This window comes from Gossypium hirsutum, chromosome A10, assembly GCF_007990345.1.
Source record: "Gossypium hirsutum isolate 1008001.06 chromosome A10, Gossypium_hirsutum_v2.1, whole genome shotgun sequence".
NCBI classification, from domain to species: Eukaryota; Viridiplantae; Streptophyta; class Magnoliopsida; order Malvales; family Malvaceae; genus Gossypium; species Gossypium hirsutum.
This window is the reverse complement of record NC_053433.1, coordinates 100,720,791-100,735,025: the sequence shown is the minus strand read 5'-3', so window position 1 is coordinate 100,735,025 and position 14,235 is coordinate 100,720,791. Positions and strand designations below refer to the sequence as shown.

Here is a 14,235-nt window from a genome sequence, read left to right as displayed (position 1 = left end):
TGTGAAATTGAATTTTAATCCGAGGCTTTAAATTGAAAGTTATGCTACTTCTGGTTTTAGGGACTATATTGAATAAATTACAAAATATGTGTGATTTTTTTAATTGAATGTGATTTGATATACAATTTGATATTTTGTGTTGTCGGATTATTATTTGTAGCTAAAATTATGTAGGGACTTCGAGAGGGAAAGAAAAGACAAGAGCCAACGACTAGTAATTCAGATTTTCAGTTTATATTTCTATGATTCGAATCACTTTATTTGTTGCATATTTATACTCTTTTGCACAACATGATATTTAGGTGAGTTGAAAATGGCTAATTGAATTGAATTGGTATGATTGTGATTGATTATTGAGAAAAAGAACTAAATTGAATAGAATTGGAAATAGTTAAACTTGATGAAATTATGAAATTTGCTTTGAATTGGGTTGAATCGTGTTATGTTATGTTATGTATGAAATAATGAAATGTAATTCAAGCTATTTGATGAATTGGATAATTGACTAACCTATTAACTATTCAGGCAAAGTCGGATATAATCGACATGCCATAGGATAGATTGAGTACAGGTTACTTCGACTACATGTCAGTGAGTGCTAGGCACAACTTTTACTTTGGTTATGCAGATAAGTGTTGGGTGCAATATATTTACTTTGACTTCCGATGGTGCACTTGGTGCGAAATTTGGTGTATATGCGTTTGAGTCTGAGTCAAGTTAATAGGGGATATAATGTATTAATTGGTTGGTTGGTATTAGAAATGATCAAATGTTACATGTTGCACTATAGGTATTCATTTATGGAATTTGAATATTAATAGTATGTGAAAGAGCATGCAAATCAGTTAAACAAGCCTGAAGACCGATACGAAAAGATAATGGTTAAATTGTTGTATAGTTGGAAGATTTGCATAACTTGTATATGAATTGGTTAACATTTTAACTTGAGATTAGTTATATATGTTTGGCTCGGACTTTGCATTATACTGACTTGAATCACAAAAATATCACTGAGCTTTATTGCTCAACGTACGGTTTGTTTTCCATGCACAGGTTAAGTCCAATTTTGAGGTTATGAGCATCGACTTCAGCATCTAGCCAAAAATTCCGAACTCAACAATGTTTGTGTACTTTCTTTTGTTAGTTAAATGACATGTACTTAGATTGGGTAGATTTTGGTGCAAGGTTGTGTATATGTGCACTTTTGGAATATAATTTTGGTGTATGAAATTGGTCAATAGGATATGGTATGAATATGAGCTCTAAATGTAGTTTGAAATGCATTAAAAGCTGCAACTATCTATGGCATAGATGATTTTATAGGTATGTTTAAAACTTGAAATGTAATATACTAGGTAGTTAACTTGTAAGTGATAAGGCATTAATATATTGTTGATTAAGGGTGTTGAATAGACCTGATCAGGGGCTGGACCAGGCCCATCCAAAAAATAGGAGAATTTGGACAAAAATATAGGCTCAAAAAATGGGCTTAGGCTAAAACTGAGGCCCGTTTTCTAAACGGGTCGAGCTTTGGGCAAGAAAATTTTGGCCCAAGCCCGACCCAACCCAAACTAAATGCCTAATTCCCCTTAGTTTTCTTTTCCTCTTCAACTGACTGCCCCTAGTTTCTAATCCCTAATTTCTTTTCCTCTGTACTATTGATGCTTCTTCTATTGTTGCATTCACCACTGTCATCGGCTCATCACCTTCTCCTCTCCAGCCATTGTCATCCTATTGTGCCGCTGATCAATCTCTAGCAATTTCAGGTGTCTTCTAATTTCATCCAAAAAAATCTATGTTTGTGTTCTATTTTTTTTTTTAAACTTATTTGCTAAAACATGTTTGTGTTGATAAAACATGTTTGCTTTCTTGAACTTGTAATATTATTTTCTTGAAGTTGTTTGCTTGCTTTAAAAGATGATGGGACTTAGCATCCCATGCTGGAAATTAGACTAATAAAGAAATAATGCATATTGACTAATAAAGAAATTGCATGTTTCATAGATAAACTAGACTACACTTTAGAGATTGTAGATCCTAAGCTTTATTATACCGACCTAGAGTGCATCTTTTTCCCTAATTAAAAACTAGTTAAAAGCTTATACATAATTGATTTGCTAAATAAGAAGTTGGGAATGATGAGTGGTTGAAATGGCATTGGATGATCGAATACATGCCTGAAGTGGCAGCTGTGGTATTGGTGAAGTATTTGAAATGCAGAACAATGGCTGGAGGGTTGTGTCATGCCTTCATGATCTGGTTTTGTTGTAGCTTTAAGCTTAGGATGTGCCAGCAACTTGTGATGTTGCATGTTATTCTATTCAACCATTTTCCAGTGAGTAATAGGTGAATGGAGCTTTTTACACCTGTGTTGTTGTTTAATAGTTTTAGTACCGATGGTGGTCATCAAGGATATTCTTAAGTGTTCTGCCTAGAATAATGTCTTAAATCTTTATGCATTTGGCTCCACTTTATTTTGTTAAGGCACAATGTTTTAATTTTATCAATGGGATTGTTGTTGTTTTTTAAATAATATGGTGATGAGGTACTTCAAATGCACTAATTGAATAATTCAAGTCATTTGGTTTATCTTTATTTAAATTAAAATTTAAATGTGAAAGTTGTGGATTTAATTTTGTACATATTTTTATTTGTATTTATCAATTTTTAAATTTTTTTTTCTTATCAAATAATAAATTTATTTATTAAGTTGTTATTTTCAAAATTTTATGCAGTAACATTATTATTATATGTAAGGTCATTATTTTTACATATTATTCATTAAATTCTTGTTAATGGATTAATTTGTGTAATGAATAAAATTCTAAAATTTGATAAGTATTGAAACTTAAAATGAATTAAATTTACAATTTGTGCATAATATTAGTGAATTAATTTAAACTAAACAATGTTCTAATGGAAGAGTATCAAATTTTGATGAATTTGTGTATAATATTATGGTTCATCACTTATTTGATAAATTTTTTGTTTCAACTCATACTTGGCATCTACGATTGTCTAAAAAGAAAATTGTTCACATGTTTTAACTAGTTTTTTTTTAGCTTAAAAATTGCTTCATGTCAAATTGAGTTAATCTTATTTTTATAATTTAATTTTATTACTTAGTAAACTTATTTGTTAAAGGGTTTTTTATATATATGGTAAATGATTGTTTATATAATATGATCGAGCTTTCATTGTCAATGTTTTTTCTCAATCATTCTCTTTACAACAAGGATGAAAATTACAATTGTTAAACAATTATATAATCATTTAGTTTATTTGGATTTCAGAACTTGAGTTTTTATGACTATGGCTAGTTCAAGCACTCCTATATCTGTGGAGGATGGGTTTAATGAATATGAAAGTGCTCCCAAACATCAAAAGTCTACCACTTCAAAGGCGTAAGATGAAATGAAAAAACTTGAAGGTGAGAACAAAGATGAACCTCTCATTTAAGATGTCATCTAAATAGCTGTTTGAAAAAAGTTATTAAGGACATCACTCAATACACCATAGCCACTCAACCATCCTTAGAATATAGTCCATCTATAAAAAAACTACAAGTTTGATGTTGATGAGTGTCGTCGAGATGTTTCTAGTTTTCTTATGTGTGGCAAGCATTCATTTAGGACAATTGAAGAACCGAGATTTAGATGCATGATAAGAATTGTTAGTCCTAATTTTAAGAATATAAGTAGACATACAGTTGCTAGGGATATCCTAATGTATTATGCAAAAGAAAGAGATCATATTAAAGAAGAGTTGGCTAAAGCACCTGGTTTAAATTGTCTAACTTTCGATAATTGGAACTCAGAGCATACTAATGATGAATATATTTGCATTACTACTCATTGGGTTGACAAAGCTTGGAAGCTACAAAAAAGAATCATAAGGTTTAGAGCTTTATTTCCTCTGTATGATGGTTTGAACATAGCGGATGAGCTTGTTTTATGTTTATCTCAATGAGGTATAAACAAGAAAATTTTTAGCATCACTTTGGATAATGCTTCTTAGAATGATGTTATGGTTTCTTGTCTTAAAAATCGTTTTCGTGCGAACCGAGCTGTTTTGTGTGATGGTTCTTTTTTTCAAGTTAGGTGTTGTGCACATATATTGAATCTTATAGTTAAAGCTAGTTTAGAACTTGTTAATGATATTGTTGATAAGATTTGAAATGGAATTAAGTACATAAAAAAGTCAAGAATTCATAAGAAAAGATTTTATGATGTGACCGACAAAAGTTTTCATTTGAATGTGACCAAAAAGTTGCATCAAGATGTGTGTGTGAGATGGAATTCTACTTATTTGATGTTTGAATCTTCTCTTTACCATAAAGATGTGCTAGATTATCAGGCCAACGGGATAAAGATTATCAAATATTTACATTTTCTAATAAGGAGTGGAGAAATGTTGCTATTCTTTGCAAATTTTTTAAAGTCTTTTATGATGTGACTTGTGTTTTTTTTTATTCTAATTATCTAATGGCTAATCTTTATTTTAGAGGGGTTTTGAAGGTTCACAAGGTCTTGCTTGATATCGTTAAAGGTCCTCATTTTTTTTTAACTCTAATGGTTAAGTAAATGCAAGAGAAATTTAATAAATATTGGGCTGAGTATTCGTTGATATTGTCATGTGCTGCAATTTTAGATCCTCGTTACAAGTTAAATTATGTGCAGTATTGTTTTATTACAATCTATGGTATTCATGCTTCAGATTTTATTGAAACCATTCTTAGCAATCTTAGACTCTTGTTTGATGAGTATGTTAAGAAATCCAAATCCACATCTTCCTCTTTGGCTGGGAGTTCTATGTTTCGGATAATAATCCTGTTGATTCTAGTTTGCAACAACACAATGTTAATAGTGTTGATTTTTGGGGAGATCTTAATGAGAGTGATGATTATAAATGGTATTTAAATTAATCTAGCACTAAGAGTGAAAAGACACAATGGGACATTTATTTGGAAGAATCGGAGCTTGAGTTGAATAGTTAAATAGATGTTTTGGATTATTGGAGCAAAAGTTCAGTTCGAAATAATGAGCTTTCATTATTGGCTTGTAATCCTTTGGCAATTCCAATATCGGTTGTAGCTTCCGAGTTGGCTTTTAGCATGAGTAAGAAAGTTATCACACCTTTAAGGAGTTCACTTAAGCCAAAAACGGTTCAAGTCGTTGTTTGCTTTGATGACTGGATGTGAGCTAAGGGATTTTCAATGGGTAATTATTATTCTCGTTTTGTTGTTGTAATTTTATAACATTTTTATCAATTTAATTATGTAATTATTTATTCTTATTTCATGTTAGAAATTGGTTGCAAGAATGATGGTGACGGTGATGATGAGGATGATTAGGGGTGAGCAAAACTCGATTCGACTCGAAAAAATAAAAAAAAATTAGAATTTCGAGTTAAACAAATCGAATTATTTGAATTAATCGAGTTATTTGAGTCAACTTGAATTTTTTTCGAATTTCGAGCTCAAATCGAGTTTGGTTTTCAAATTCGAATAACTCGAATAATTCAAATAAACCAAATATCAAACCATAATAATTTACATTATTACCCCAAACTCCTAAACCTCTTTACTTTCCTCCTAAAACTTTTACTCCCTCCCACTTTCCCCCATAACTTTTGCTCTCCTCCCATCCTACCCCCTTCTACCCCAAACCTAGTCCCCCCCCCTCTTTTTTTTTTTAATATTTCCCTCCCAAAATTTTACTCCTCCCATTTATCCCAAAAAAAAAAATTTACTCCCTCAACCTCCAAAACTTTTTATTTTTCCCCTAAACTTTTACTTCTCACTTTTTACCCCAAAATAAAAATTAAAATCATCCAAAAAAAATTCCAAAACCTAAATAATAATAATTTTATTTATATATGCTATTTATATTATTAAAATAAATTTCACATTTTGTACTATTTATATTACTGAATTGTTTCATTGAATCTTTATAATTTTTTGCTAAAATTGAATTATTGATGATGCCATAAAATATTCGTGTTAAAATTTTATGTTGGTATCAATTTCACATTTTATCTTTAAGATATTTTTTATTACAAAAATCATTTTTTTACATTTAATATATTTTTTAATTTCAAAATACATGTTGACAAGAATCAGAAGATAATTGAAGCAACTAAGCAAGCAAAGAAGTTAACACGTATATAAAAGATTAATAAATAAATTATAAAAGGATGAAAGTTAATAACAAATTTGATTACGGTGCGTGACAGTGATTACAGTGACCTAAAATATTTTTTTTATTTTAACTCAAACAAATATATTCAATTCGATTCGAATTTCATCTCACTCAACTCGATTCGAGAAAATTTCAAATCGGATTAGGATGATAAAATATGATTCGTCAACTCGATTAACTGGAAATTCTTTCATTCAATTCGATTAGATTCGATTCGATTGAACGCTCACCCCTAATGATAATATTTCTTCAATTGCTTTTTAAGTTACCTTTCTAATTGTTGAGAATTTAATTTAGCTTACAATTTATAGTTTATTATAAAATTAAATATGTTGATTGGTTAATGTACAGATATTTTGGTTAGTTAATTATATTTTGCATGTTTTTGGTGTTGTTGGTGGTGCTATTTTTCGTATTGTTTTAGTGTTGTTTTTTGTGTTGTTTATTATTGTTTCGCAACTATTTATAATGTTGTTCTGTTGTTGTTTTTAATATTATTTGGATATTGTAGAACTTTTGTTTTATTATTAATTTTTTTATTATTTTAGTTCTAACTTGTTACTATTTTAATATAACCACTTTTTATTGTATTTTCAATTTATGTATTGTTTTAAGAATTGTTTTAGTATCATTTTTTATTTGTTTATTGTTTTAATATTTATTTTTATGTTTTTAAATGTATTTGATTTATTATATTTTAAAAATTACTTATTTAATAAAATAATCTAAAAATATTAATATGGGTCAGGCTTGGGCTTAGCAATCATATTTTAGGCCGGGATTGGATAAATTTTTAGGCCCATATTTTGGACCGGGACAAGCTCGGGCCTAGAAAATAGGCCTAAAATTTTGTTTAGGCCTGGCCCGGCCAATGATCACCTCTAATGTTGAAGTGCATGAATTGGTGTTTGAGGGCTGCTTATATTGACTGATCTTAGGTGTGGGTGTGTATTATCCTTTGCTTGGAAAATTGCAAGTTGAATTGAATAGAATTTGTAGAAACAATATGTGACTTCGTGGCATCGTTCGAACGTTGTCACGACGAGATATGAATGCCATGGCATGGTGCGATGCCAAATTTTGGTCGTCGCAACGAGGCTTGATAGTATGTTGTGTCGTGACAAGGAACCCCCTCACCGCGTGATAAGGAACCCCCTCATCGCGTGACGTCAACCCTGTAATTTGAATTCTTTACAATTTAGTCCTATTTCTATCTCGAGTTAGCTTTAGGGCTTTTGTAAGCTCATGTAAGACTCGAAAATGATTGTATATCGTATTGAATGCATGTTTTGGTTGAATTTAATCATCTAATAGTATAAATTAATTGTAAATGATCGCAATTGCTCCGACAACAAATGCGACACATTGTAACTTAGACCAGACAATCAGGCCGGGTAATGGGGTGTTACATGAATGGTCAAAAAAGTAACTTTTCAAAGTGGAATGGAATGAGAGGGTATTAAATCCAAAGTAAAAATTAACTACCAAATTTCACAATGTCTCCTAATATTTTTGAAGTCTTAAAAGTCATTTTAGACCCTTTTCCAAAATTACATTATGAAATGAAAACGTGTGGCATCATTCGAAAACATTTCGAAGTTTAAAAGCACATCTTAAAAGTGCGGCAAAAATGTCTTGAGACATTGGGTTCTCATAACAAAATTTCAGCATTGTGATGTTTATGTCTTGAGACATTGGATCTTTGAATCTTGAGAGGTAAGTGCTATTTGTCAAAATCCAAAGATAAAGGATAAAAAATTCAAATTTAAAACACTTCTAATACATACCAAAACACCTCTTACCAAGCAACCTTCAAAAACTTTGAAAAGGGACATTCAAATCATGCAACTCTTAATCCAAACATATTATAGTGTGGCTCAAAAGAAAACATGTGAGACCTCACTAAGAACGCCCATAATATGCCCAAGAAAACACGGTGCATGCTTAGTCAAAAGTTCGTACAACATTAAAGTTAGTTAAAATGAGCCTTCACTTCCATTAACTCCATAATCAAATTTCAAAATACTCGATAGCATATGAACCTACATGACTGAAATAGAGTCGTTTTGAAAATTAAAATTTTTTATAAAATAAAATTTGACATGGAATTAGAAAATTTCTAAATTACCAGAGTTAGGTATCTTTAAAATTGTTATTTTAAATTAGAGAAATGTTCATCCGTGCTTTCGAATTTTTCTTTGAAATTAGGGAAATATTCATCCGGGAGCATTGTTCAACAATTGAAGGTTTTGGGCATTTAATTTCTTTTGAAAACAAGCAATTTGACTAAAATTGAAACATTGAGAGCAAAATTACTCAAAAACAAAAAAAAAATGAAATTTCCCAAAAGATTTAAAGTCATTTAGGTCATTTTCATCAATACGCCAAAAAGAAGAGGCATTTATTTAACCTCCATTCCTACATGTATTCACCATTAAAAGTTGAAAATTTAAACTATGAAACTAATTTTTTTTTAAAAAAAACAAATAACATAATGAAAAAAAATCAATATTAATTTAGAAATTCAGTTTTACCTCTTGCTAGCCAATTGCTCCCGTTTGGTTCCGATATTTTATTAGTTTCCGTTTGGTTCTCCAATCATACGATTCAATTTATATAATTAATTCACCAAACCAAACCGGCCATTATCATTTCAACCAGTCTGAGTTTTTCATCCATGGTTGCATTCCTCTGTGCCAATGAACTAAAAACTCCACTGCTTATTGCATCATGCTTTTCTACATCAATCAAAGCATAACTTCGCAAACTACTGAAACCATCGTATTTAGATAGTTGGAACAGAACATCTAAAAAGAGTTTCACCAGGAATTGAATAATCAAAACTTACATAAGTATTTTTATCATGCTTGCATATATATATATATGGTAATTGATTGCTGACACATACTGTTAATTACAGTAGCTGATACTTATCAAGCTGGTATAATATATTACAGATTGATTCATTATAGATGTAAATAAATGTCTTTGAAGGGTTTCTTACTTCTTGTTGAACTAATACGGCAAAGCGAGTACAGGTCAACCGAGATCCTTGAGGCGAGAACTACGAACCATCCATAAAAACAGCACCATGTCCGCTGGATTTCATGAACTTCTTGAACAAAAGAACCAAAATTGCTATCGTAAGTCCAACGGCAGCCCATGTAAACAAGCGGTCATCGGCAGATCTTTGAACCCTCATCTCTGGCCTTTGCAGTGGCTGATTACTTGATTCCTCGGCAGGAATCTCTCTTGCAGCCCTCACTCCCATTACAGCAGTACCTGGATTAGCATTGGCCAGAACCAGAGGCTCTTCTTCGACAGCCCTGTCACCTACTACTGGGTTCGGTAGCCCATTCCCAGCAACCATGGTAACAGAATCCTTCTGATTAGCCTGAGCTTCTCCGTCACTGTTAGTAGGGTGCTCTTCCAAGGCCTGTGAAGGGCTGAGTTGAGGGACAGGGGGTGTCTTGCTTAACATATATTCATGTATCTGTGCCATCAAAAGTTTCATTAAAAGGAAACCAAAATTACCTTATAGGCAATAATTTATGCAGAACATACCTCATCAATAAGTTTTTGGCGTTCAGGATTCCCATATTTGGGTGGAGATTCACGAGATTTTATGGCAAGAGCACGTCGTTCTTCCTTCTTATAATCTAGAGAACCTAAAGCACCATTTGGGTTGGTGGGCATGAAAGCTATCAGTGCCACTAGAGCGGTCCGCACTATCAATACCAACAGCCAGATTAGCCAGGTTTTATCTAGATTTTGTTTGAGATGGAAGAGAATGTACGCATATTCCTTCAATATTCAAAGTTGTAACTAGTTTCTTATCATTCAATGAGCATCTTGTATTTCATAAAAATTGGGGGATCGAACTTTCAGGCATTAAGATGCGTTTCAGTCATCTCATATGAGATTCCCAACATGTCATTTCTCAAGTTTCACTAATTAAACCTTTTAACCAACAAAGTATCAGCTGTTCACACAAAATCTTTTGGTTCCAATCCAAAATACAGATAAAGAGGGAACTCAGATTAATGACATGCCAGAATGAAGGGACACGAAATAGTACTAATGTAACTATATTGTTTAAAGATTTGGAAGGGTCAGAGAAATGGTTGCTTCTCGGCTAGGTCAGCCTATCACCTCATTCAACAAAGTACGAAGGAACTACAAAGAAAAGACCACAGATCGATTTGGTGAATTAAAAGTCCAAATGTATGTGTTTTTGTTTGGCTTTTATTTAGTGATAAGTAAATACAAATGAGATTCAGATCAAGAAGAAATTATATTGGACGGCTCTTGTGGCGTTGCCTAATGGAGTTGGAGGCACCTTTGCCTGCAATTAGGGACTGTTCTTTTGTTCATGAAGTTTAGTATTGCTGATCAATGAATGGAACCATTAGAGTTGATCGTTTTGGTGGCAAAGAAAATTACTAAGAAGGCCATGGAGGTTATTAAAGGAAGATAAGGTGCTGTTATCCGGATTTTATGAACCAAAAAAAGAAAACCATATCAATTCACCATATCAATTCACTAGTTGCAACTTGAACTTTTGTGAATGCTTTCAAAGAGCTTCATCAAATAGCAGTGGTATCAACATTACAACACAAAATACTACTTCATTATACACATATCTGGATTTTATATGCAATTTATATCAAAATTCGCTATGCCTTTTCATTCAAGGTAAATGATAATACTCACCACTCCAAGATGGCTGCCAATGCTCCGGGTGGTGATTCGATATACTTAAGCAAATTTTCGTCTGGGTTTCAAAACGCCCATTTGGCTGAAACATACGGACAGGCAAATTAGGACATCAAATTAGATAATTACCAACACAAAAGATATATGAATAAAGTGAGCGCTTACAGTCAGCAACATAAATGAAGGGGGCTTAAATGGATACTCAGCAGGTAATTGGATCCTTCCATGATAAATCCCTCCCTCAAATTCAGAATCCCTGGGACCCCTAATTGCAAATTGCCATTCAAATATATTCTCCTGAAAACCAAGAAAAGAAAACCCTTTTTTTTTCATGAAAAACCACAATAATCTCTTAAACCAACAAACAATTTGCCTCTTAACGTACAACCCACGTTCCATCCAGAACCTTACTCATCAAATTGGAACTCAAGAAAGCCCTAAAATTTTAAGATTTGAGGGGAAAAACAGACCTCAAGAGGGAGGCTCGTGAAATCATCAGAGGGATTGGATTGCATCTCCTTGACCTCTTGTAATATCCTCTTCACCGCCGGATTCTTGAGGTTATACTTGTCCTCAGCCATTTGGATCACGATCTGATCAAATATCCAACCGCCGCCGCCGCTACCACCTCCGTTACGATCTGCTGAGTAACCCGTCCGTACGTATTTAAATACGTATTTTCGAGTGTTTGAAGAAAGAAGAAGAGAAAGAGAGAGAGAGTAGATTTTTATTTATTTAATGGAGAGAAAGGAAGAGAGAGAGAAAGAAGAGTTCGGAGTTGAGTTGCTGACTTGACACGTCATGTGATGCATGTTTGAAGACGTGGCAGTATGTTATTGGAGTATAGGCATTAGTCTTTTTGTTTCTATTGGTTTCTGTAACTTCCTTCTTTGAAAATACGGTCAACTACACTAAAGGTCACCAGATTATTCATTTTTTAAATTTAGTCATCTAAATATATATTTTGTCATTTAACTATCAAATTTTTTTTAAAAATTTAGTCACACAACTAATCAAGATTACTTTTTTCTATTTCAGTTAGGTGTTATTAAATATATGAGAGAGTGACGTGACAATTAAAAAATCAATATAATTAAATTTAATTATTAACTTTTATATATTATATTAATTTAATCATAATTTTAAAAAAATTAACCTGCAAAATTTATAAATAATCTTAATTTAATCCTCAAAATTTACTATCCTCTCCCACTTTCCTTCCCACCACTACCATCATTGTCTCCACATTCTCCTAAAAAATTTTGATTTATTTATATACCTTTTGTGTCGTGTGATCAAAACTATATGCCAAGTCTGCCAAGCAGTGAGGAAGATCGGAATCTCAGGGTAAAACTGCTCTCCATTGCATGGCATTGGTGAAAGAGTTAAAGCAACGGAGAGCCTCGGGTTTTTAAGTTTTCAATGGCATTGGCAGAGTTAGGATGGGTATAATGTCACTTCCTCTCCAATATTTACTCTTCAAATTTAGGATGTTCAAACGGTCGGTTTGATTATTAACCGAATTAGATTAGCATTAATTGAATTAATCAAATTATATAATTTTTTAACTGTTAACTAAATCGAAATTTTTTAAAAAATTTAATTGAACCAAAATATTTCGATTAACTGAATTAACCAAAATTAACTGAAATATATGTTTTTGTCTCGAAAGTTAACGGAATTAACCTAAATTTTATGTCTTGAAACATTACATAAGTCTTGAAATTAATACATAATATTAATTATTAAGTTCGATTAATTCGATTAATTACTCGATTTCGAACTAAATTAATCGATAACTGAAAGTTCAAAAAACCCATTAATCGACCTCCGACCAAACTAAGTTTGACCACTGACCAATTAACCGAATTAGATCGATTCAGTCAGTTAATTCAATTTTAACCGAAGTTTGAACCCCTACTTAGACCAGACATTTCTTACTCTTTTAAACTCTCTAGAGTTTGTTATTGTTTTTATTTTAATAATTTTCTCTTGTTCTTTTCCTTATATCAACTGAATTTGTATTCAGTATCTCTGCTGTTGTCACTTGATAGGAGGAGGTGGAGGCAACGATGGTTGGGGTAGGGGAAGTGGAAGAGGAAGAGGAACATGAAGAAGAAGGTAAATTTTGATGATTAAGGGCCTGTTTAGTAGTGCTTAAAAAAATACTGAAGGCTCCAAAAGTACTTTTGAAAGAAAAGTTGTGCTAAACAAGCTGCTTTTGGCTGAAATTTTTTACTTTTCAAAATTGTTTTTGAAAAACACTTCTGAAAGAGATAAGCTAAAATTTTTAACTTTTCCTCTTCCAAAATCACTTTTGGTGTTTAATTATTTTTTCACCCTCCAATAACATAGTACTTTTCCTTTTTTTTGGTGCTTAAATACTAATTACAAATATTTAATGGTTATATTTAAATATTTAAAATATAGTTTTTATATTATAATTAAATTTTATAAATAATTAATATTTATTGCTTAAAAATATTTAAAATTTATATTTCATATATTAAAACATTAACAAGTTATAATAAAAAAATTTATATTCTTACTAAAATATAATAATATTAATTAATTTAAATATTATTTAAATGCATATTTTTTACTTGATAATAACATGTCTAAAATGGACATTTTATTTCTCAAAAGCATTTTTCCTCAACACTTTTCAAAATCACTTTTCAAAAGCATTACCAAACTAGCCCCTAAATTTAGATCATTTATAAATTTTGAGGGTTAATTTTTTAAAAAATATGACTAAATCAATATAATATATAAAAGTTGAAGGCTAAATTTTTTATTATACTAATTTTTAACTACCACGTCACCTCTCGTAAAAGATTTAACGGCACCTAGCGAAAATGGACAACAAAAAATAATCCTGATTAGTTGGGTGACCAAATTAAAAAAAAATTGATAGTTGGGTGACAAAAAAAGATCGAAGGGGCAATATTTGGTACATTAAAACAAATTGATAGTTAGATGATCAAAAAAGAAAATGCACAATAGTTAAGTGACCTAAGGTATAATTTACCCTTAAAAATTCTAACCTTTACAAGTAATTTTACACATTTAATATTTAATTATATTTTTAAATATTTTATTTTTAATTATAGTAATTAAGGTAAAATAATATTTTTATCTAAATTATTAAATATAATAAAAATTTATTAACTTATCAATTCAAAATGTTATGATAGACATTTCTCAAATAATAATTAAAGCATTTTCAACATATTTAGCATAGTTTTTCTTTACTTAATTAATACAACTCTAACATTAATTAAGCCATAATTAATATGTTTAGAATTTTATTCGAATA

General features: G+C 31.2%; 1 protein-coding gene across 1 annotated transcript; it reads right to left on the bottom strand.

Annotated features, from left to right (window-relative positions):
* Nucleotides 1-9,006: 9,006 nt before the first annotated feature.
* LOC107896624 (ubiquitin-conjugating enzyme E2 32) lies at nt 9,007-11,686 on the bottom strand. Its single transcript, XM_016821826.2, has 5 exons — nt 11,387-11,686; nt 11,082-11,213; nt 10,914-10,998; nt 9,765-9,928; nt 9,007-9,693 (listed from the first exon to the last, which is right to left on the bottom strand). Exons 1-5 carry the CDS (start codon nt 11,495-11,497, stop codon nt 9,265-9,267), a joined length of 921 nt encoding a protein of 306 aa, XP_016677315.1. The 5' UTR covers nt 11,498-11,686; the 3' UTR covers nt 9,007-9,264.
* Nucleotides 11,687-14,235: the final 2,549 nt, after the last annotated feature.